At 61.1% G+C, this 23734-nt stretch overlaps 1 protein-coding gene and 1 non-coding gene across 9 annotated transcripts in view; both read left to right on the plus strand.

Moving 5' to 3' along the window:
- Positions 1–23734, plus strand: part of EP400 (E1A binding protein p400) — a 97207-nt gene that overhangs the window by 53150 nt on the left and 20323 nt on the right. For all 8 annotated transcript variants that reach the window (XM_030336892.1, XM_030336897.1, XM_030336895.1 and 5 more), the window contains 20 exons: positions 331–495; positions 1978–2133; positions 3571–3665; positions 4124–4395; positions 7659–7861; positions 8175–8344; positions 9559–9755; positions 12792–12903; positions 13077–13220; positions 16468–16608; positions 16817–16900; positions 17239–17373; positions 17592–17636; positions 17716–17869; positions 18083–18324; positions 18434–18607; positions 20453–20589; positions 20707–20763; positions 22869–22947; positions 23064–23315. In XM_030336892.1, the coding sequence (XP_030192752.1) occupies positions 331–495; positions 1978–2133; positions 3571–3665; positions 4124–4395; positions 7659–7861; positions 8175–8344; positions 9559–9755; positions 12792–12903; positions 13077–13220; positions 16468–16608; positions 16817–16900; positions 17239–17373; positions 17592–17636; positions 17716–17869; positions 18083–18324; positions 18434–18607; positions 20453–20589; positions 20707–20763; positions 22869–22947; positions 23064–23315 (3014 nt within the window). The remainder of the gene's footprint in view (positions 1–330; positions 496–1977; positions 2134–3570; positions 3666–4123; positions 4396–7658; positions 7862–8174; positions 8345–9558; positions 9756–12791; positions 12904–13076; positions 13221–16467; positions 16609–16816; positions 16901–17238; positions 17374–17591; positions 17637–17715; positions 17870–18082; positions 18325–18433; positions 18608–20452; positions 20590–20706; positions 20764–22868; positions 22948–23063; positions 23316–23734) is intronic.
- LOC115498873 lies at positions 9209–9339 on the plus strand. The gene has a single exon (XR_003963992.1). It is a non-coding gene; the product is annotated as a small nucleolar RNA SNORA49 (small nucleolar RNA).

Consider the following 23734-nt stretch of genomic DNA (forward strand, 5'->3'; position numbering starts at 1 on the left):
TTCTGCCATATTTGACGTTTGCTGCTCTTTGGTTGGTTACAGAGAAAAGTAAAATATTTCTCAGTAGTTTCGTTATTATATTAATATCTGATAATTTAAAATCTCTACCAGTTATAATTAAATAAGTTAACCATCGAGATCCAACGTTAATCTTAACTTCCGTTTTCTATAAAAATATTTTCTGAAAGCGTTAGAAAGCAATACATAAGAGACATTTCTGTGACACTTCAGTGAACCACAGACGGTGGTTCTAGACCACAAGCGGTCGTCAGTGGAAGAGTTGCAAGTTTCCCAGAGGCTTTAATCCCCTTTTCCTCTGCATTTCCGCAGGTGGGGAGGTGGTCAAAATAGCGCAGCTGGCGTCCCTGGCGGGACCGCAGAGCCGAGTTGCCCAGCCAGAGACCCCCGTGACGCTGCAGTTCCAAGGGAACAAGTTCACCTTGTCGCATAGCCAGCTGCGGCAGCTCACGGCCGGCCAGCCCCTGCAGCTGCAAGGTAAGGGCCAGCTGCCCGTGGTGACCGCAGACAGCTCTCCTGTCAGCCCGGGCCCCCCCTCCCGTCCCCGACTGCTGCTGGGACTCGGAGGAGCTCACGTCCGACACTGTAGACGGCCTTCGTGAGTCCTCCGTTGTGGGGTGTTCAGGGCACTGGCCGGGTAACACCAAAGCACGTGCTTGCCTGGAGTTGAGGCACGCTCTGTCGCTGATCTGGGTTTTTTTTTGGAGGGGGGATTTGTTTTTGTCATTGTTTTTTTGATAACGTACGCTCTTTGGAAACGTTCCCTCTTGCTTTGTTTTTGGTTTTTTTTTTACACTTATATTACCATTTTTTAAGTAAGTTCTACGCCCAACGTGGGCCTTGAACTCACGACCCTGAGATCAAGAGTCGCATGCGCTACTGACTGAGCCAGCCAGGTGCCCCAAATAGTCCCTATTTTAAAAATCAAAATGAAAATATCTGTTACTTTCTAATTTTGGCGTGAGATAAATCGTCCTGATGCCACCAAAGAACTAGCAATTTACGTAGAAGTTACCTTCTTTCACATACAGGTTTTATGGCATTGACTCCCAGACCAAAGCCCCCCAGGCCCTTGTCTGAACGGACGTGTTCCTATGGTAACTTCTCCGTGCAGAGGACGGGGGGTGTAGTCTGAGGGGCACGCGAGGATTAGCCCGAAATGACCACGTGGCAGCAGCTCAGAGTCTGAGTCCCCCTTGCCTGTGGGTCTTGGCCACAGGTGGCGCCTGCAGCGGCCTCCTGGGACGAGGTGACCCTTGTCAGCCAGGGTTGGGGCGCTCCGTATGGGCGCTGGATGGTCAGGCGTGGGTTGGCAGAGCGGAGCCCCAGGAAGCCTGCAGCAAAGACGCCGCTTGATTGGGCTTCATTTGCTCTTCCTTCGGTTTTCCGGCCAGAAGGGCAAGGCTATCTGGCAATGCCTCCAGCGTGTTGGAGCCCAACGTGGGGCCGCGCCTCCAGAGTAAAAGACGTCAGAAAGAGTCACACAAAAGGCCGGGTGCGGCAAGCCCCTTAACCAGTGAGGAGAGCCGCGGCATTTGGGCCAGAAACCGTTTCTAGCGGTTTCTTCATCGCCCTTTCTGGACTGGCAAGCACCAGCGTGGGATCCGGGGGCTGGGGCTCGCCCCGTGAGTCGTGTGGGTCCTCAGGCTGGTGGGACACACCTTCGTGGACACCTGTTGCACCGCTGCAAGTCAGGAGCCGCATAGATGAGAGGAGCGTTTTCTTGACTTTGAGCAAAAGCGACTTTGCTCCATCTGGTGTTCGTTCGTCGTAAATGAGATGTTCTCGTTGTTTCTCTAGTAACTAAACTCTGCGTTGCCTTGTTGGGAGTAAATCTGATTTTGGATTCAGTGTTTTGCTTCATTTGTTCCCCCGTGTTTGGAAGTGAGCGAGGCTGGGAGGGAGAGGCGTGCACGGCCTGCGGCTGACGCCTCCCGCCGTCCGTGTGATTGATTGCAGGCAGCGTCCTCCAGATCGTATCCGCCCCCGGCCAGTCCTACCTGCGGCCTCCAGGCCCCGTGGTGATGCAGACCATGTCTCAGGCGGGCGCCCTCAACGCCCTGGGAAGCAAGCCCCCCGCGGGCGGCCCGGGCCCTGCACCCATGACACCGCCAGGTAGGGTGCTCGGAGCGGGAAGACTTGGCTTCCGGAGCTTCTTTCTGTGCGACTGTGCTTGCAAGGTAACCGGAAGGTGTCTGTGGTTTCCGCCTGTGGCGCCTCCGAGCCCGAGTCCGCTGGTGAGCGTCTCCGGTTTCCACAGACAGGCCGCCAGCAGCCTGGGTTGTTTTCCTGCTCTTTCCCCGCACAGCTGTCTGTGGAGTATGACCAGTCTCCACTCAACCTCAGATTTTTTCTTTCTGTTCCAACGAGAGGCTTGGAATCATGAGAAATTTTGCCTGTCAACGTCACAAGTACGTTTAGTGAACATGCTTGAATTTCCCCTGGGACCGGTGATGGACCAGGATTCAGGCCCTTCTCTGCCTGGCCTGTCCTTGGCCTGCTTCCCCCCAGGGTCCTGCTGTCCTGGACATACTCATCTTCCTGTGGTCTGAGGCGGCCAAGCAGGCAGTCCGACAGGGACCCCTCCCAACCCATGGCCCTTGTCCCCTGCTCAGCCCCGGTCTCTGTGTTGTCTGTGCCGAGACTGGGTGGGGCCTCTGTCCCTGCTCCCTGTCAGGCCCCGTAGTGGGGTCTGGAGGAGACCGCGGGGCTGGTGGCATTTGCACATCCCTGCCGCGGCAGGTGTCCCCACCTGTGGCTGGTGCTGTTTCCCAGGCCTCCCTCGCCTTCCAGAACTCGCTCCTGTCCCCTGTCCCCACAGGTCAGTCGCCCCCACCACACTCTTGTGCCCAGTGCCTGCCCCTGCCCCGTCCCCTGAAGTGGCTTTTTTCTTTTTTTTTTTTTAGTTTTTTTTTTTTTTTTTTTAAGGTTTTATTTGAGAGAGAGGGAAACAGAGCGTAAGTAGGGGGGGAGGGGCAGAGAGAGAGGGAGGCACAGAATCCAAAGCAGGTTCCAGGCTCCGAGCTGTCAGCACAGAGCCCGATGTGGGGCTCGAACCCGAGAACCGTGAGGTCATGACCCGAGCCAAAGTCAGACACTTAACCGACTGAGCCACCCAGGCGCCCCAAGGTGGCTGTCTTATCCCAGATCTCTGTCAGTCTTCAGTGCCCCCCGTGCAAAGTCCCTGTCGGGATGTGCCGCGTGGCCTGGCTGACGGGGGCGGGCTGGTGGGGCGCAGATCCATCCAGCCTCAGTTTGGAGAGACAGGGTGGTGCTGGCTCCCTGCCGGGGGGCATGCAGGTGAGCAGAGTCCCAGGGGACGCGTGCATCGTCACAGTGAGGATGACCACGGGTCTCCAGTGTGGGTGCCGCCTCTGGACACCCTGGGGGCTCTCCACACCATGCCGTTCAGCTCAGACGGGGACCAGAGAGTGGGGGCTTTGCTGACGGCCCCAGAGGATGTGACACACTGCATAGAGCGAGCTGCTGGGGGAGGGGGTCCGCAGAGCCACCGGGAGCTCTGTTTTCCAACCCGTCCCTCTTGCTTTGCAGTTGGTGCACCTGGGCGAGTGGCAGTCAACCCCCTGGCCACAGGAGAACCTGGCATGGCCTCAAAAGCGGCCTCCCCCGTTGGAGGGCCGGCCCAGGTACGGCGGGGCGGCTGGCGCCCGTGCTACGTGGCTGCCCGCGGGCCCCTCTTCGCGCGGAAGTCGTTTCTCAGAAGCTACTTGGGGGGTGGGGGGGAGGCATGGTTTTTAACAGCGTCATCGGTATACGTGCCTTCGAAAGCACATCGTCTCTCAATTTCAGAACTTGATTTTATAAATACGTTTCATAACAGATGAAACTGGGTCTTGTGATTCCAGAAATCACATTTCACGTTTTTCATGCTCCCCTGTCCGTCTTCTGGGCGTCAGAAATGCTCACCACGTTGGAGGAGAAGTGCACCCATCGGTTCTGCCTCCTTGCTGTTGCTTTTTGCCGCAGGATGGGCCGTGGGCGTCTCCGAGGACTGGCGTGCGGGAGGGACGCCGCAGGGCTTGGTGAGACCAGGCACCGGGCTTGCTGCTCTTCAGTGGCTGTTTTCGCCCTGTTTCCCATAAAGGAGGAGAAGACCAGACTTCTGAAGGAGCGACTGGACCAGATCTACTTGGTCAACGAGCGACGCTGCTCTCGAGCTCCCGTCTACGGCAGAGATCTGTTGCGGATTTGTTCTGTGGTCGGCGGAGAACAGGCACCTTGGCTCAGGGCTTCTGACAGCGGTCACCAGAAAGGGGTCGGGCCGGCCGGCGGTCACTCCTCACCCTCAAGCGGTCAGAGGGACCTGGTTTTGACACTGACCCAACGGCAAGCCTGCCTGCAGGACGTCATCGACAGGTGGGGCGACCTCTGTGTATGCTTGCAGTCTGCTCCCCGAGACGGGCTTCCCAAGTGCCCCCAGCGGAGCGTGTCTGCCCCCCCCGCCCCCCCCCCGTCTCCCCACTTCGTGGCCGTTGGTTTCTCCACGAACTGTCCCTCGGAAAGTCTGTTGAGAAATCATTTCCGGGGTCTCTGGCTCCGGCATCAGTCTGTCTCTTCACCTTAGGGGAAGGTGTGTGTCCTCGGGGTGCTCTCTTCTCCCTTGGGTTCCAGGCCTGTCCCCAGGGCAGCGTCCGGGTCGACGTGGGCTGGCCTGGGTGCAGAGCCACAGCACCGACCACAGCCCGGCCGTGGGGGGACCGTCCACTGTGGCAGTGAGGAGTTTTCTCTGTTGTGCTCCCTTACGTAACATTTCACTCAAAAGCCACGCGGAAAATGTAACGTTGCTTGACAGGAAGTGTGTGTTTGAGATTGAAACTCAGAAAAGAGCCATAGAAGAGAAAACCATCACCTGCTGCTGTGTGCACGGCCCCCTGGCCCCAGCCCGCAACTCCGCTTCCTCCGCAGCCAGCAGGGGGGCTCGGCCCATTTGCGCTCCATCCCCTGCTTTGAGTGCGTGTCCGGTCCCACCCGGGCGCGAGTCTTCTCTCCCTCCCGTTCTGTCTGTGGGGCCGGGCGCAGGCCTCATGGTCACCGCGTGTTTCCGGCGGGGACGCGGTGACCTCCAGCAGCCTGGCTCGGGTGGGCCGTGCGGTCTCACCGCCCTGAAACCCCCTGTGCTCTGCCTGTCCGCCCCTCCCCTCAGAGCCCGCCGGCCCCTTGGCGGCCCCGCCCTGCGTCCAGCAGCGGTGAGCGACCGCCCCGCTGCCCCCCGTCCTCGTCACACTTCCGTGGCCGGCGTAGTGGGCTCGGGTCGCTCTGACGGGCGTGCGGTGGCGTCTCACAGGGGCCGTAATCTGCGCTTCCCTGAGGACGTGCGACACGGAGCCTCTCTTCGTGGCTTTCTGCCGCGTTCTGCGGAGAGGTGTCCGTTGAGGTCTTTGGCCCATCTGGTAAACGGGTTGCTCATCTTCTCGTTGTGTTTTAAGAGTTGTGTGTGTGTTAGGACCGCAGTCCTTCATCAGCCGTGTCTCTCACGGACATCTTGTCTACGGCTCGTCTACTCGTGACGCTGGCTTTCGCAGAGCAGACTGTTTGGTTTTAGCGGAGCCCAGCTGTGTCTCCTCTCGTGGTCATGCCTTTGGGGTTGGACCTGCAAAGTCCTGGCCAGCCCCGGTCACCCGGGCTCCCCCTGCGTCGTTCTGCAGGGGCGTCCCTGTCTGCGTCTCCTATTTACATCTACGGTCGGAGCTGAGCGAGTGCCAGTGAAGGGTCTGGGTCTGTGTCTAGATTCAGTCTTCCCCAACCCGCACACCTGCAGTCCTGTGTTGTGGAAAGTCTTAAGATGCACACGAGCTAAAGAACGCAGCGAGCCCCGTGCTCCCAGAGCCCGTCCTCGGCAGCTGTCAGCATCTGCCCAGTCTCAAGTCACCCGTCTGCTGCCCCGGAGCAAGGCCGTCCTGAGACAGGTTCCAGACAAACATGGTTTTGTCGCGCTCTGAAAGCAACACGGTCGCCTGATCACAGCTAAAAAAGGAGCCGTTCCTGATGTTATTAAGTGCGTATTGAGCCTTCTCATTTTTGGTTGTCTCCTAAGTCCTGTCTGTGTAGTTCAAGTCCGAATCTTGGCAGGGAGGTGCTCAGCGGTCAACAACTCTCTCTTTCTCGTGTGTCTTCCTTTTTTTTTTTTTTTTTTAATTTTTTGTTTAACGTTTATTCATTTTTGAGAGACAGAGACAGAGCATGAGTCGGGGAGGGGCAGAGGGAGAGGGAGACACAGAATCCTAAGAAGGCTCCAGGCTCCGAGCTGTCAGCACAGAGCCCGACGCGGGCTCAGACTCACAAACTGCGAGATCGTGACCTGGGCCAAAGTCGGACACTCAACCGAATGAGCCACCCAGGTGCCCCTGTCGTGTGTCTTCTGATCGGGTTCTGCCGCTTCCTCTTCTTTTTCCCCCCGCCGTGGACTGTTGGTTGAGGAGACCTGGGGGTTTGCCCTGTAGGACTTCGCACAGTCTGTATTTGGCGATGGTTCCTCGAGGTGTAACTGGACGTGTTACTTTGTTCTCTGTCTCGTCTGTAAATTGCTCGATCCAGAGGCTTGATCAAGTGTACGTGGGTTGTTGCTTTGGGGTTTTTGTTTGTGAGAACGGGAGTGACCGTGAGTCCCGTTAGGAAACACGGGGTGTGCGATGCGTGTGTTTGCACACGGCTGTTGCTTGTTCCAGCAGCTTTGTCGCGAGAAGGTCTTTGCTCTATTGGGAGTGCTCAGGGGACTGTGCTGGCCTCTCTGGAGGTTCCGTCCTGTCCTCAGCACCGTGGTGGCATCCTCTCCATCCCTGTGGCTTTGCAGTGAGACTTGGTGTTGGGAGGCGTCCCTCCTCCAGCTTTGTTCTTGTTTGGTGTCGTGTGGGCTCTTCTGGTCGCTGCGTGCCCACGCTGACCTGGGGCCCACGGTGCGGGCTGTCTGCAGACTGGCTGGCTGAGGTTTGCTTTGGGATCGCGCTGAGCCTTTAGGTCAGGAGCAGACGTGCTAGTCCTGTGGGCTCTTCCGACCGATGAACATGGAATTGCTTTCCGTTGTTTTAGCTCTTTGATTTTGTCCATCAGGGTTTTGTCGATGGGTGGCATTTTTGTTTACACACACTTGGTGGCAAGTCCGGGACATTCATCTGGAGCTGCCCTCCCGGCGCGGGTGGCCTCCAGAAGCCGGAGGGGTGGCACGTGGCTGCTCTCTGCAGGGCCCTCTTCCTGCTGCGTCTGGCTTCCCTCCTGGTGGCACGGTGGCTCTACGGGCTCTGGGGGTCCCATCCCCTCCCCCAGCCATCCAGGAGACATGGCACCTGCATCCCCAGATGGACACGTGCACTTCGTAGAGAATAGGCCGTCCCTGTTCCTGCTCCTGCGACCTCGGGGTGCCCTGCACCGCTTGTTTCCGTCCCGGGGGCCCTCATTGGCCGGCACTGGAGGGACCCGCTCCCATGGTTGCTGTGACGGGTGGTGTGGGCCAGCAGCCATGTCACCCCCATGGGGACTACAATTAGGCACACTGGCTTCTCTGGCAACTCACTCTTAGAAGGTTCTGCCCACTTCCTTCTTGAGCCTTTGCTTCCTGAGACAGGTGCTGCCCGGTAGGGACGCTGTGGGCACCACGTGTGATGCGTGTACTTTCTGCTTCTCAGGGTGGTGTGTGTGATCCCTCCGGTGGTGGCCGCGCCCCCCTCCTTGTGGGTGGCGAGGCCGCCGTCCCTCTACAGCCACAGGATGAGGGTCCTGAGGCACTGCCTGCGAGAGCACACGGCTCCCTACGCACAGCAGCTGCAGCGCATGACGGCCCTGCGCTCCCTGCGGTTTCCCGAGCTGAGATTGGTGCAGTTTGACTCAGGTACGAGAAGGCTCCCTTTTGCTCTGCTCCTTGGTTTCGGTTTCGGTTGTGTTTATTTTAAGAGCGTGTGTGAGCGAGTGGGGGAGGGCGGTGAGGGTGGGTGGGGGGAGGAGAGAGAGTCTCCAGCAGGCTCCACAGGCAGTGCAGAGCCCAGCGCAGGGCTTGATCTCACCAGCTTGAGATCGTAACCTGAGTGGAGATCGAGAGTCGGACGCTCCTCCGACCGAGCTGCCGAGGCGCCCCAGCTCTGTTCGTGAGGTGGGGTTCCCTTGCCCTGGGTCGTGAGAGACTCTTGATGGCGTTAATTTCACAGGCAAGCTGGAAGCTTTAGCCATCTTACTTCAGAAGTTGAAATCCGAAGGACGTCGAGTGCTGATCTTGTCGCAGATGGTTCTCATGTTGGACATTTTGGAAATGTTCTTGAACTTCCATTATCTCACCTATATCAGAATCGATGAAAACGCCAACAGTGAGCAGCGGCAGGTAAGGAAGAAAAGATCTTCTCTGTTGTAGCTGATGCTTCAGCGTCGTTAACCAGTTTCGCCAGTCTCCGCCCTGGTTTCTCAGAGCCGTGGCGGCCCTTTAGTAGGTCTTTGGCACGTACACGCCGTTACTGGGCGTGTGCGGCCCGCTGGCTGTCTCAGTGTCAGGACAGGCGGCCTGCGGTCACGAGGAGCGGGTTGGTGGGCTCCAGGAAGCAGGGGGGCGTGGAGGTGCGGGCGCGGTCCCGACGCGGCGCACCCAGCGAGCGCCGTCTCGCGCGGCATGCCCCTCCGTTACTCGCCAGGTCGGCTAAGCGTGTGTTGCTACAGCGGGCGCAGTGAGACAGACGTGCTCGCGCGCTCCCGGCGGGCGTGAGGCCGCGCGGCTCTGTAGGAGACGGGTCGACAGTGTGGGCGTGCGCCTGCCCGGGTAATTCCGGGTGGAGGGCTCAGCCCTTCGGCGCCTCACTCCCCTCCAGAGCGACACGCGCGTCCAGCCGTGCGATGGGTCGGCAGGTCGCGTGTGTGCCGTGGTGCTTGGTGGTGTCGTGAGCACGCGCTGTCCCCCGTGGGTTGGACGACCAGGTCGTCGTCGGAGCGTTCGGAACGGGAGTCGGGAGCACGGGAGAACGTTCCCGAGCGCCGGAAGGCCTGCCGCCGGATCGTGGAACGTGTCGGCCTCTTCGCGTGCTCCCGCACCCACGGGACTTTCTGCCCGTGCGCACGCTCGCTGAGGAGGGCCTAGGAGGAGACGCGGCGCGGTGTTAACCGACAAGGTTTTCTGGCAGCGATGTCACAGGTCACACGTGGAATCTCTGGGAAGAAGAGGGGTCCCCGTGGTGGTCTCTCTGGGCCTGTCTCCCCGCTCCCTCAGCCTTACTCCGGAGCCTTTTGCCGTGAAGTGCTCCGGCATTGCCTGAGGGTACAGGACCGAGCACACGTCCCTCCCCAGGAAGACTCTGTGTTCTCGTGGGGCCCACGGGTTGAGCTGACAGTGCCCGTCAGGTAGAGTCAGACATCTTCCTTTTCGTAAAAAAGCGAGGCTCGGTGTCCCGTGAGGAGTGTGCGGAGAGGTTTGTGGTGAGCGGTGGCCGCATGCACGTGGCAGGAGCCGGGACGACCGGACGCTGGCTTCTAGCCGGCCGATGTCAGGGCGCGCCCACGGCCTCCGGCGTTTGCCGGGGGGGCTGACCCCAACATCTCACTTCATCTCAGGAACTGATGAGGAGTTTCAACAGAGACAGGCGGATTTTCTGTGCCATTCTGTCGACTCACAGCCGCGCCACAGGCGTGAGCCTGGTGGAGGCCGACGCGGTGGTGTTCTACGACAACGACCTGAACCCCGTGATGGACGCCAAGGCGCAGGAGTGGTGCGAGAGGATCGGGAGGCGCAAAGACGTCCACATCTACAGGTGAGGGCGGCGGTTGCCGTCGGCAAGCCGCCGAGCCTGGAGCGCGGGAGGTGCGGGGGCAGAAGCACCACATGGAGCTCGAGCGCACGCTACGGCTCGCACCCCGTGGTTCTGCTGTGGCGTTTGTTTCTTCTGGTGAGTTTGTTTTGAGAGCGAGCACGCGAGCACGCGCGAGAGGGGAAGGGGCGGAGAGAATCCTAAGCCGGCCCCACGCTCCGTGCAGAGCCCAACGCGGGGCTCCATCCCAGTGACCCCCGGATCGTGACCTGAGCTGAAATCAGAGTCGGGTCCTCAACTGGCCGAGCCACCTGGCACTCCTTGTTTTCTCTAAGGCACTTTTCTGTTCGTGCTGCTTCGTTTTCTCCATGCCCGTTTGCTCAGTTTGTAATCTGCTTGCTCAAGATCGTAACGGAGTTAGTTGCTTCGACGTAACGCGCTGTCCACGCCGTCCGTTCTAAGTATACACGCCGCACCTCTTCTAGAGGGCCTGCGAGTTTCTCAGTTACCGTCAGGTGTGTCTGTCCTAGGACGGCTGCGGTATTCGTTACCCTCAAACATGAGTTGTAACCGGCCAAAGCTGGAATGGAGGGAAGTGGAGAAGGTTCTACTCTGTATCTCTAAACTCCCGGCAGCATTTATTATACTTGCGTAATGACAAGCGTCTGCGTCCCGTCGCGCGTCCTAGGCCGGGTGTGCCGGCACGCGACGGCCTTTCTCGGGTGCCCTGCCGCGTGTGTGCCGGCGTGCCTGCAGTGGCGGCCTGTGCACGGTGGTGGCGTGTGCGTGGCGCCGGTGTGCAGCCCCGTGGGGGCGGCCGGCCCGGGACTCGAGCCCGAGCCTGTGCCTGTAGCCTTCGCCGAAGCGGTCCTCCCGAGGTGGACGTTAAGGAGCCGTGTTATGCTTCTGAAAGTCAGTGAGCGAGTGCTGCTTTTACAGATCTCATCCCATGGAGATAGAAGCTGACCACGTTTTGGCGGACGTCTGTCCGACGTCTTTTTAACGTTTTCCGTGGCTCTTGCCAGCAGTCTCGTGTGTGAATCCCGTTTCTCTCATCGGCATCGGGAGCCTGTCTCCCTGCTGGTAAACGTCAGCTCGGTGCACCGTGTGCGTGTTGCGTGAGTGACGTTTTCCTGGGTGATCCTTTCCTTGTCATTGGCCCTGCGGCGGTCATTAGCCAGAAACGGGAGAACCGTTTTACTCTCGGTAACCGTCATCCGTGAACAGTCTGGAGCAGTCTTGGCAGCAAAGGTGCAGAGTGTGTAAGGACTGAGAATAAAACCAAGACGCGGTAAGACACGAGTAGCAGGCTGTGCTGTGTCCTGGGACAGAAACACCTGGTGCATAAAAACGTGCTTTCCCAGAGCAGTGTTGAAAAGTAACACAGTTTTAACCAAAGCCGTGGTCGTGTTTGCCTGTATTTGTTGCACGCATGTGCACACGCAGTTGGATGAGGTCAGTTGGTTTTAAAGTACATTTGGAGGGCACCTGGGTGGCTCAGTCGGTTGAGTGTCCGGCTTCGGCTCGGGTCATGATTTCACGGTCTGTGAGATCGAGCCCCACGTCGGGCTCTGTGCTAACTGCTCAGAGCCTGGAGCCTGCTTCAGATTCTGTGTCTCCCTCTTTCTGACCCTCCCTCGTTCATGCTCTTTCTGTCTCTCTCAAAAATAAATAAAAATGTCTAAAAAAAATAAAGTTCATCTGGAGGGAAAGCTGATAACAGCCCAAAGAAATGCTAACGAGGGTTGCAGCAGAGAGGTGCGGGAGGAGGGGAGCAGTGAACGGTGCAGGTGTGAGCCTGCGGAGGGTGGGGGGGGGGGGCGTCCAGCCTCATGGGAGCCTGTTCATTTAGTACAGCTGCTGACACTGTGCTGACCGTGAGAAAGGTGCCTGCTTTATGGCCTGAACACCACCCCAGGGCTAAGCACGGAGGCGGGGAAGTGAGATGGTGGTCGGGATAGTTGAAGGGACAGTATCTGTGGCTTGAAGGGATAATTTTTGCCGGACAGGGAGCTCAGAAGGAAGGAAAGATAGACATATTTGACTGCAGTCAAATGAAAACTTCAGTTTTGGGTTTGTCAAAAGATACCATAGCAAAGCTGATGCCCAGATAACAGACTGGGGGGATCGTTTGCAATCTCATAGCAGACAGAGGGTCAGATAGCTCTGACAAGGTGAGAAGTAAAGGAGCCTTTATTCAAGAAAGGCTGGGGGGTGGGGTGGGGACCTGAGAATCCAAACCAGCCATTCCAGCTGCCCACAGTGTGGCGGGACGGGCTTGGCAGGCGGAGGTCCGGTGGCCGCCTGTGTGATGGCCGTCCTCACGCACCCAGATGGGAGGCAGCGGTGGGCGAAGCTGCTGGCGGTGCTGGTGAAGGCAGCTCCCAGCCGGAGTGGGGAGTGGGGTCGTTGCTTTGTTTGGACAGCGATTTATCGAGGTCTGCTGAGCGGAAGGTTGTGCGTGCCCTCTGTTCCCAGCCTTACCTTCCAGGGGACCCCTGTGGTGCAGGCCGTTACTGTAGCTTGTTTACACGGCACCAAGCGGGAACCAGCAAATGCCCGTGCCCAGAGTACAGCCGTACCCTGGCCGTCGAACAGCCACCGGAACCATTGCGGAGGGGGGGGGGGGGTCGTCCCTACAGCACGTCACTCAGGAGGGAAGCATAGTGTAGAGAAGTGTGCGGGGCAGCAGATGCAGCCCGCCGTTGCGTGTGCACGTGACCATGTGAGCGTGCTCGCCAGGCTGTCGGCGCTGGGGGGTCGGGTGCTCCGTGTGAGGTCCCTCTGGGGACCCAGGAGGACTTTTCTAGGTGGAGGCTGGAGGGGAAGAGGACAGAAGAGACCGCAGTCACGGAGGCGCGGGACCCTGTGCGGCAGGGGAGCGGACACGGGAGAGGTGGCCTTGGCCACCGTGTTAAGGCACGCCCCGAGCACGTGCAGAGCCTTCCAGCCCCTGCCGAGCACCCACACCCCAGCCGCTCGTGGCGTCGTGCTTCCCGGTGGCCCCGTGCTCATCGTAAGTGTGTGTCTGTCTCGTAGGCTTGTGAGCGGCAATTCCATCGAAGAGAAGCTGTTGAAAAATGGAACCAAAGACTTGATCCGAGAAGTAGCCGCTCAGGGCAACGATTATTCCATGGCGTTCCTGACGCAGGTACCCATCACTGGTGTGTGGTCCTCGCGCCTGCCACCTGGTGACGGGGCACGTGGGTTCACCACGGACGGGTGAGGGGTCGTCGGGCGGTTTCCCTGGTGACGCGGTCTGGCGCTCCGGTCAGGCACTGATGCGGGTCCCGTGTTGGACGCTAACGTGTGTCTCGTGCACAGCGTACCATCCAGGAGCTGTTTGAGGTGTGCTCTCCCACGGACGACGCTGGCTTCCCGGTGAAGGCGGAGGAGTTTGTCGTCCTTTCTCAGGAACCCTCTGCCACGGAAATCATCGCGCCCAAAATTGCAAGACCTTTCATTGAGGTGAGGACAGATCCTCCTGGAGGTGACCTGGGACGTGCCCTGCCCGCTCTGTGGGCCCCCTCGCTCGGCCCCGGCGCACCCCTCCTGCCTGCTTTCTTTCCATTGCAGGCGCTTGGGCTGGAAAAGCAGGGAAAGGGAGCAGCGGAGAGGGTGGGGCCTCAGGCCCCTGCTGCCCAGCTCGGCAGCCATCCCTGTGCCCCTCTGCTCCTCTGCTCTTCCCAAGCCACACTGCCTCCCCCAGGCCGCAGCCGGCCGTTCGGTCTGCCCGTCCCCACGGTCTGCAGTCGCAGCCCCTCTGACAGGTGCCCCGTGTGTGCGAGCATAAAACGCACATCTGGTTCTGGGGACAGTGCAAAGGAGAGCATAAACGGTCTCGTTAATACCTTTTTATGTTGCTTACCGTTGAAATGGTAGTATCTGTGTCTACCGGGCTGAATACATTTTTAACTCACCTAGAGGTTTCCGATGGCACACACGGCTCATGTGCTGCTGCTTTCAGGTGGTGCTGCTGTGTAGACCCCTTACAGACCCGCTGTTGGGGCCACGTCCCCCCCCCCCCCCCGCCCTGCCTCGTGCAGTGGTCTAGCTACAGCGCCCCTGGGCGCCCCCTCCCCTTGGCCCGTCTTGGGAGGCCGTCGCCTGCTCCCCTCCTTCCTGGGTGTTGGTTTCCAGGCCCTCGGCCTCGGAGGGACCCCCGTGTCCTGGGCCTCTTCCCGCCCTTGCCTGCGATGTAAAGTACACCGGTTCCCCTGTGGGGGCTCTCCGCCTGTGTTCCCATCCTTGTGCCCTTGGTGCCCTGAGAAATTTCCACTTGGTTATTGAGAAGTAATAAATGTATGTGTTAAATCCTCAAGAGCTTGTAATGGAAGCAAGCGCCCCGCCCCAGGAACCCCCCACCCCCCCGCCCCTGCTCAGAGACAAGCACTGTGTGCGGTTCCGGGAGTTTCCTACATATGGTGTCCCCTGCGGGGACACCTTATAACTCTTCATCTGGGGGACAGATAGATTGACCCCCTTCTTTCAAAGATAGGGGTTGTTTGCACAAGGTTAAAAAAGAGAAACAGCACGAAAGAAAATAGATCCTGTCCGTGAGGTAACCGTCTCGGCATTAAAACTCTTGATTGTGTCCAGGAAGAAAAATGAGGTGGGAAAGCGTGTGTGCGGGAAACATGGTGTTTCGGGTGCCGTTGGCTTGGGGACATGTGTGTGCCGCTCCGTGTGGTGCACAGGCTGACGCACGCTTGCTGTTGAAATGTCCTTGTTGAACGTCTTGCTGTGTGTTGGCTGTGTTCTAGGTGGCAGGGATCTAGTGTCGAGTAAAAGACACAGTCTCCCCTCCCCACGAAGCTTGCATACCGGGAGAGGAGAGACTGAAGCACGCAGGCTCTCCCTGCCGAGGCAGAGGGCCCTGTGCAGGGCGGCCGATGCCCGGTGAGGAGTGCCACGGGCAGAGGGGTGGCCGGGGGTCAGGAAGGGGGTGAGGGGTGAGGGCAGTGAGGCCTCCCGGCTCTGTGCTGAGTCTGGATCGTGGGGGCCAGGGCGCAGGCTGATGGGAGCGGCGTGGCCCCGTGAGAGCAGGAGGTACTGGGGGGGCTTTTGAAGGTGAAATGAGTGTGGGGGTCTGGGGGAGGCCCCTGCCGTCGGTGTGCTGGGGCGAGCAGCCGGCACCTTGGGCTTCCCGGCACCTCTCCAGTGGGCGTGGTGCTCTTCCGGGGACTGGCGCGGGAACATGGCTCTCCGTGGAAGTTGTGATAAAGTACAAGAACGTATGGCAAGTATGCACGTCATAAAGAGCTTGAGAGGGTGCTACAGGGAAGGCACCCCGGGGACCGCCTGCCTCCTCACCACTCCTGTCCCTGAGGGCGGCTCGCCCTTCTGACCCCTGACCACCCTGGTGCCTGTGTGGGCCTGGCCTCTGGTTCTGGGTCACGGTGGTTCCCGTGTCTCCCAGCGATTGTGACTTCATCAGGTCCACTGTGGGACCGTGTGACTGTGTTTTGAGCCCCGCACCTGTATTTTCTCCGTGTCTCTTGGCAGACACCCTAACTGCATCTTGGGGTGGGGCCCCTGGGTCATCAGTGAGCACGTGACTAGCAGGTGCCACTGGCAGTTTTCCAGACTGGCCGAGCCGACCTATGCTCTGTTGGCTGCATGGGACCTGAGGCGTGGGGGTGTCGTTCCGGCCACGTGCTGGCGGATGTGGGCCGTGTCTCTGTTGTTGTGTCGCTGCTGTCGGCCCATGAATTTGTGGACCTCCGTGTGCTCCCTGGCAGGGCAGGCACTTTTTTTGTGAAGTGCCTGTTCGTGTCCTTCTCCCTTTTTTGTGTTAACTGGGTTATTTCTTTTTCTTAGTGGTTTGTTGGCACTTTTTATGTGCTCTGGGTGAATCTGTAAAATACCTTTGTGCATTCTGTGGTTTGCTTGTCTTTCAATGAGCAGAAACCCTGGGTCCTGAAGCCAACCAGTAGCCCGTCTTTATCATGGTTGGGGCTTAAAAAACGTTCTCTTTACCCTGGGTCGTTTTACCCTGGGTCGTCTGGACGTCCTCTTTCGTTTTCTTGTAGATGCTTCAGTGGTCTTCATATTTAGATGTGCGATCTGGAATGATTTCTGTATTGTGTGAGGTCAGGTAACATTTTAAACTGCAGATTTTGCCAGATTGCCAAGAAAAGAGGTTATACAGTCGGTAATCGATACCCCGAAACCAGAGACTGTGGGCTCATGTCCGATGCACCAGCATGCCCATCCACACCCACCCCTGTCAGGCGTGAGCTCCCGGCTGTGGGAAGGCACCTCCTTCCTCTTGCTTGGTTTCTTGATCTGTGGTGATGCTGACCGTCTCACACGCCTGTCGTCTGCGTTACCTTTTCCGTGGGCTCGGTTTTGGCAGCTGCGGCGTAGGGTTGTTTGTCCCCCGGTCGTGCTGTGGAAGGGTTGTCGTTCATCTGAGTCGTGGCCGTGCCGGGTGCCGGTTGCGAGGTTGAACGGGGTGCCCCGCGCTTCTGTGTCCTCAGGGCCGGGGAGCTTTGTGGCGCGGCAGCGCTCGGCCCTTCGCTGGGGCTTGCTGTCTGCCGTGGCCGTGAGCCGCTCGTGTCCATTGCCCTCCTCCGTCACGCTTAGTTTTCCGTCACCGCAGGGAGGCTCCGTGTGCGGCACAGGCGTGTCGGCATTTATGCAGGGCCGCTTCTTTTTCAAAATGCTTTTATTTAAAAACACCTGAAAGTAATTTAAACGATCATTTCTTTAGGCCCTCAAGAGTATTGAGTACCTGGAGGACGATGCCCAGAAACCCAAGGAGGAAGCGGTGCCAGGGTCGCCCGACGGCGACGGCCCGGGGTGGAAGGAAGAGCCATCGCAGCTGGAGGAGTTAGCAGACTTTATGGAACAGGTCTGGACGCTTTCTCTTCTGTGCTCCCACTCACTTAGTTTCCGGACACCTAGACGTTTCAGCGCTTGACCCTTTCATGACGTTTTCCGCTGTCACTGTGACAAAGAATGATCCTTTTCTCGATCCAGGTGTTGGCGGGGGGTTATATAAGGACCTTCACCTTTTTGATTTGCTGTTAACTCCGTTCAAAATGTGATTTTTGAAACAGCTTACACCTATTGAAAAGTATGCCCTGAATTACCTGGAGTTATTCCACACGCCCGCTGGCCCGGAGAAGGAGGGCAACGGCGAGGTAAGGGCAGGTGGGCGGGCTTCTGGTCCCACCACCCACGAGGGCCTCGGCTTCAGAGGCAAGTTCAGCCTGAAGTAAAGTGACTTGCCAGGAAGTCAGGGAATGAAAATCCAACCCACCGGTGTGGAAAGAGACAAAAAGGAAGTCTTGGGAAACCCCAGGGAACGCTTCTCATTCGACCGGAAGTCGCTTGATGCCGGCTGGGTCGGAGGGCTAGGTGTTGGGGGCGGGGAGGGGTCCAGAGAGCCCGTGGCCGGAGAGGGGCTCAGCCGGTGACGCGGCGAGCCGGGCCGCGGCGTCGGGAGTCCCAGAGCCCCCGTGTGCGGTCTCCCCGCCAGGACGCCGTGCTGACCGCCGTGACGGAGTGGGAGGCGCGGAACGCCAGGGCCCAGCGGGAGAGGGAGGCGCGGGCGCTACAGGAGCAGGAGCACGAGCAGCTCCTCACCTACACGAGGGAGGACGCCTACAGTGCGGTACGCGGGGTGCGGGCTGCGGGGCGCTGCTGCCGGGCCGGGCCCTTCTCTGTTCCCGTGGCCGCTGCGGGAGGCCTGACCCTCGGCTGCAGGTGTCTGCTTCCTGCGGGCTTCTCCCCGAGTGCGGTCAGGGCAACGTCACCGGCGCAGGGTAGGCGGTTGGTGGCCTGTGGCTGCGTCTCGGACCGGGTCGCCCTGAGCCTGCCCCTCACCCGCAGGAGTACGTCTGTGAAGGTGCCGACGGGCAGATGGAGGTCATGCCGGTGAGTGCCGGTGCCCCTGTGCGTCGGGGCGGCCGCCCTCCCGGAGCCGCACGGCTCAGGCTCTCCCTCCTGTGCACAGCTCTGGACGCCGCCCACGCCCCCCCAGGATGACAACGACATCTACGTGGACCCGGTCCTGTGTCTCACGTACGAAAGCACACCCATCCCGGAGTCCAAGCTGCCTCCCGTGTACGTGAGGAAGGAGCGCAGGCGCCACCGCACGGACCCGTCAGGTGCGCTCCGCGGCCACGCTGGCGTGTCTTGGTTTGTGCTCGCGGCTGGGGAGGAGCCCCCGTGGCCCCGCTTGGCGTGGAAGCGGGAGGGTGGGTCCGTGTCCGCCAGCGGCTCAGTGGTGACCGCCCCCCCCCGCCCCGCCCCGTTCCTGCCCCTCGCCCGGAGGCGCGGTCTCCCGTCGGCCGCCTGGCTGACGAAAGCCCTCCGTGCAGTCGCAGGCAGGAAGAAGAAGCAGCGCCACGGGGAGCCCGTCGTCCCTCCCCGCTCGCTGTTCGACCGCGCGACGCCCGGCATGTTGAAAATGCGGCGGGAAGGGAAGGAGCAGAAGAAGAACATTCTGTTGAAGCAGCAGACGCAGTTTGCCAAGCCTCTGCCAACGTTTGCCAAACCCACGGCCGAGTCGGGCCCGGACAACCCCGAGTGGCTCATCAGCGAGGACTGGGCGCTACTGCAGGTGAGCGCGGGGCCCCTCGGGCCCACGTCCCGTCGCCGTGCTCCCTTGGGAGAGCGTGCCAACCGGCCGGTGGGTCTCGCTGACCCGTGTCGCCTGGAACGTCCTCTAGGCCGTGAAACAGCTCCTGGAGCTACCTCTGAACCTCGCCATCGTGTCCCCGGCCCACACGCCCAACTGGGACCTCGTCAGCGACGTGGTCAACTCCTGCAGCCGCATCTACCGCTCTTCCAAGCAGTGCCGGAGCCGCTACGAGAACGTGCTCATTCCGAGGGAGGAGGGCAAGGTGAGCCCCCCCCCCCCCCGCTCCCCACCCCACTTGCACCCACGGGACTCTGGCCCCCGGCTCCGCGGAGCCTGGCGAGGCGGGTCGCCTGTGCCGTCCCTGGCGTGCACCCACGGCTCTGCCTTCACGGCCGCCGGCGGTGCAGGCCACGGTCCCATACCTGGAAAGTTCTGTGTGCCGTCCGCAAGCTTGGCCCACCTTCGTCTCTTTTCCTTTCCTTTCCTGAGAAGGTGTCGGGTGAACTCGAGAGCCTTTCTTTGGCTCCGTTGGCTCTACCTCAAGAGTCTGTCGGTGTCTTCCCGCTGTGTCGTTGCCGTGCTCCCACCGGGCCCGTTGGCTGCCACGGTGGCAGGACCGGCTCTGGACCCCCGTCCCGCCGACCGCGCGTGGCACGTGCCGAACGCACAGCGGCCAGGTGCTTGGCGTCTTTCCTGAGAAGCCGGCCGTGGGGGCAGCCTGACCTCTCCCCACCCTACCCCCAAGAGCCGGGTGTGCGGACGAGCGTCCGCCTGCACGCTTTTTCTCGTTCCTTGAGCCGAGCGGGCTTCTTTCCATCGCCTGCTGTCTTCGCCACCTCCCGTCTTGCCGCTCGCCCGTCTGCCTCCCGTCTGCCTCCCTTCCGGAGAACGTCCCAAGGCCTGCGCCCACGCTGACCCCACAGGGCACGTGCGGCAGAGGCCCGCGCGGTCCTCGGATGAAGGGTGAAAATCACTCTATCGTCTCTGTGTTCGTTTTCCCAGAAACGTTCGTCTCAGGGCATTCGTTTGCTTTTTGTTTAAGAACAAAAAAAGCAAGTGTTTTTCACAGCACCTGTGGTGCCTTCACCGACGAGACCTCGCACAATCTCGTGTCCGGTCTGATGTGTTGAAAGCGCTATAGCCGTAGCGTTAACGCGGGAAACACGATGCTGACGCTTTATTTTCCTTTGTCACACGTGAAGTTAACCCCTAGGAGAAGACAAAACACGTGTCGGGCACGATGGTGACGTTCCGAACGAACCGTAGGCAGCGTGCGGAGGGCCACGTGTGGGGCGCAGACTCCGCCTGGAGGGTGGCGCTCACAGACGCGGGGCGGCGGCGGCGTGTTGGGTGGAGCCGGGTGGGAGCGGAGCCCCTTCACCACCTGCCACGGCCGCTGGTGTTCTCGTGACGTACCTGGTCCCCAGCCTGCTCCGCCTTTCTTCCTTCCCCGTACGGTGACGTGGGAGATGAGGTCCCGCGTTCGGGGCCCTCCCGCGCCCGTCTTGTCGTTCTGGCTTTCCTCTGATGCCGCCCTGCTCGATTTAATGGCGTCACTCAGACGACGCAGGGAGGTGCCCGTGCACCGCGTCTCCCAGCACGGCGCTTACTGTGTAGAGGTCTCAGTTCCCATCCCACACGCAGCGTTTGACTCCCGGTGGCAGGGCGGTCGGAGCCTGGAGCCGCAGAGGACGGTCCCAGAGAGCCCTGCTTGGTTTAACTGTAGGACACGTGAAGGGGAAGGTCGCCAGCCACACACAGTGCCGGAAGCCCCCGAGAACAGGCTCAGACACCCGCGCGTGCCTCTCCCCTCTGTGCGTGCGGGTGGAGGTCTGCCGTGGGGGCAGCCACACCGGCCCCGCCTCACGCGACGCATGCGACCGCGGGCGCCTTGCCCAGCGGCCGTCCCAGCGGAAGGGGAGTCCTCCCTCCGCGGGGCTCACACGAGCAGGCGCCTGGAGAGGCCTGGAGAGGCCTGAGGACCCGCAGCCGGCGGGTGGCAGTGCCACCTCGGGAAGGAGGACCTGCGCGCGATCTGGGAGGCCTAGCGCCAGGCCTCCGAATCAGCCGCCGCCCGCCTGACGCGCTGCCCTCGATTTTGTCTCAGAGTAAGAACAACCGTCCCCTGCGCACGGGCCAGATGTACGCCCAGGACGAGAACGCCACGCACACCCAGCTGTACACGAGCCACTTCGACCTGATGAAGATGACGGCCGGGAAGAGGAGCCCCCCCATCAAGCCTCTGTATGCTCCCCGAGCTCCCCTTTCCGCCCGTGACGGAGCCAGCGTGCGCGGCCTGCCGCGAGCGTCCTCCCGCAGGCGGTCCTCGCTGGTAACCGTCGTCTCCTTTCTGTGCTGCAGGCTCGGCATGAATCCCTTTCAGAAGAACCCCAAGCACGCCTCCGTGTTGGCAGAAAGGTATTTTTGTGTCTGTGACACGTTTTCGTCTCGTGAAATGTCTTTGTTTTCACGTTCCCTTCGACTCAGTGCGGTCAGTGAATCGTGCAGACGACGCGTCCGGGCGGCGGCTGGTTATCTCCAGCGACTGCCCGCGTGGCGTTCCCGTGACAAGGGTCTGTCCCTGCCTGCAGCCTGCGGGGTACGCTGGCGGACGGGCAGGGCAGCGGGAGAGGCTTTGTCCTTTCTCAGCCGTACCCGCCTCTATCCTGGCACACGTCGCGTTCTGCCTGGAAAGTACCCCAGGCGTCGGGGTGAGTGTACCTGCTCTGTGAGTGAGCGAAAGAGAACAAAGGACGGACCGAAGGGTGGGCAGGGAGACGCGCGGTTACGAGCGAGCGGGGGCGGTGAGGCCACGTCGGGGTCTGAGTGCCGGCCGTCCGGGTGTTCGGCGTAGGCTCCCCTTGCTTTCCGAGCGTTGGACGGTTTACGACGAGGGAGCACGTGTCTAGATGAAGCCTGGGTGCCCACCTGGGCCCAGCCTCCCTGGCTGTCCCAGCGACGGTCTGCAGCGTACCACGGGCCCTGCTTCCTCCTTCCCGGCTGTCAGCGCGGTCCCGAGCTGGCCCGTCTCCCCTGAGACCCCGGCGGCCCGTCCTGGCCGCTCTGCGGGCCTGGCCTCCGCGGGATGCTCCCCGCCTCCTGGTCCCGGGACGGTTTCCCTGAACGTCCACGTGGCTGGTGCCCGGGCCCCCCCTCGCACACCGCCTTTCCCCCTTTGCCGACAGTCAGACCGTGGTCCTTTGTGTTTCTTCACGGTGCAGACCGCCTCTGCCTTCTGTACTCGAATTGTGTAGCACCCGTGTGTCTGTGGACGTAGGGGTTCTGGGGTCTGGGTTACAGAGCTGGCACGCGGTATGTGTGTGTAGATGAAATTAGCGGATTGATCCCCGCGGTGGGCCGTTCACTGACACGCTGTGTGCCTGGCGCTGTGCTGGGCCCGGCGGTTCGTCAGCGAGCAGAAGGGCACGTTCTTATCTTGTTTGTTGTGCCTGCAAGACACAAACTCAGACCGGTCTCATGGAGGTGGAAGGTCTGTCCCACAGACAGACGGCACGAAACAGCCCGGCGGAGGGGACCGGGGGTGTTCGTGCTGGATGGCGCTCCGGTGCGAGGGCGTGTCGGGTCACCCATCGTGGGGCTGAGGGAGACGGGTTACGAGGCAGGTCTGCGGGACGAGCGCAAGGGACGAGCTGTGGGGGCCCCGCCTGGAGCCGGCTGGCCCAGGGAGCCCTGTGTGCAGGAGGGACCACCGCCAGAGGAAGGCCCAGGTGATCACATGAGAGCAGGGGCAGGGCGCTGGGACCTGGTGAGACGTCCCGAGCGGGCTGGCACGAGCATGGGGGCGGTGAGGGGCTGACGTGCAGGGGCGCCCGACAGGTGCGGCACGGCCCGGGCCCTGCTAGGGAAGGCCCAGAAACGGGGAGGGCGTCCGTGAGGCTTGAGACAAAGCTGGACTCTCTGTGACAGCAGGCGTCGAGGAGATGGGGAGGGAATAGGAACTGGGGGGCGCCCCCCCAGGAGCAAGGGCTCAGGATGGGGAGGGCTCTGAGGGGGCCCACCCTCCCCCTGGGCTCCCTCTGGACTCCCCCTGGGCTCCCCCTGGGCTTTGCCGGTCAGCCTGGAGCCGTTGGGAGGCCAGCCGGGGGTGTTGGCGGCGCTAGGCCCTGATGTTGTCGTGGACACAGGGGCATGTGGAGGGCCGGGGCGGGGCCTGGGGACACAGGGCTACTGATGGCTCTCTGGTTGGGGGAGGGGAGGCCCGACCTGGAGCAGGTGGTTAGCCGTGGGGTGCACGCACACGTTTCAGTCCCCCGACGTACCCGGCACCGTACCGGCTGCCGCTGTGGTAGACCGGACCTGCCTCCTGGAAGGTTCTCTGTGGAAAGGGAATGGGAGACGTGGTCTCAGACGACTCCTGCAGCTTTTTTTCTTGCGAGGGGGCTTGACCACAGCGGCCTCCTGGCACCTGGCTGCTCGGGTGGTGAGAGCCCCCTGCCTTTCTGGAGTACTCCGCTCCCCCCGAGCGCGTCCGTTTATCTTCCTCATCTGCTCTTGTGTTTCAGCGGCATCAACTATGACAAACCGCTGCCTCCCATTCAGGTTGCATCTCTTCGAGCAGAGCGTATCGCCAAAGAAAAGAAGGTGTGGCTGCCGGGGCCCCCGGGTGGGGCCAGGGTGGGGGGCGTGGGGGGCGGGCTCCTCCCCACGGCGCCTCTCCTCTCCTCTCCTCTCCTCTCCTCTCCTCTTCGCCTCTGCAGGCGTTGGCCGATCAGCAGAAGGCGCAGCAGCCGCCCGTGGCACAGCCCCCACCGCCCCCACCGCAGCCGCAGCCCCCGCCGCCCCAGCAACCGCCCCCGCCTCTGCCCCAGCCCCAGGCAGCGGGTGGCCAGCAGCCCCCGGGGCCACCGGCCGTCCAGCCGCAGGCCCAGGCGCAGCCCCAGGCACAGCCCGCGCAGCCCCCGCCGAAGGTGCCCCCGGCCATCACGACAGTGGGCAGCGCTGCCGTGCTGGTGAGGGGACACCTCTCCCTGGAGACGGGGTCGGTGCAGAGGGTCTGTTTAGACACAAGCACGGCTTACTCAGGAGGCGGAAGGCCCAGCTTTGCCCCGGCAGGAGCGTGCGGCCACAGGGGGCGCCCTCAGCCGTGCTCCGCCCGCGCTGGGCTCCGTGGCTGGGCTGTTGGGCAGGGTAGGAGGTGGAGGCAGCCGGGAAGTTTGGGGCTGGGCCGAGTGAGGTGTCGCTGTGAGGTCGGGCCACGGAGGCACGGGGACCATTGGTGTCACCGTGCAGACTCCCTTGTCCCGACCCTCGCGCCTCGCCTCGGTGCCCGTGTGGGCGTGTTCCCGCACACACGTGCGCATGGGTCTTCGGTGCCCGTCAGGGAGAGGGGTACAGTGATGCACGGAACACTTGATCTTAGCCAAAAGGC

The sequence above is a fragment of the Lynx canadensis genome, chromosome D3 (genome assembly GCF_007474595.2).
Source record: "Lynx canadensis isolate LIC74 chromosome D3, mLynCan4.pri.v2, whole genome shotgun sequence".
Taxonomy (NCBI): Eukaryota; Metazoa; Chordata; class Mammalia; order Carnivora; family Felidae; genus Lynx; species Lynx canadensis.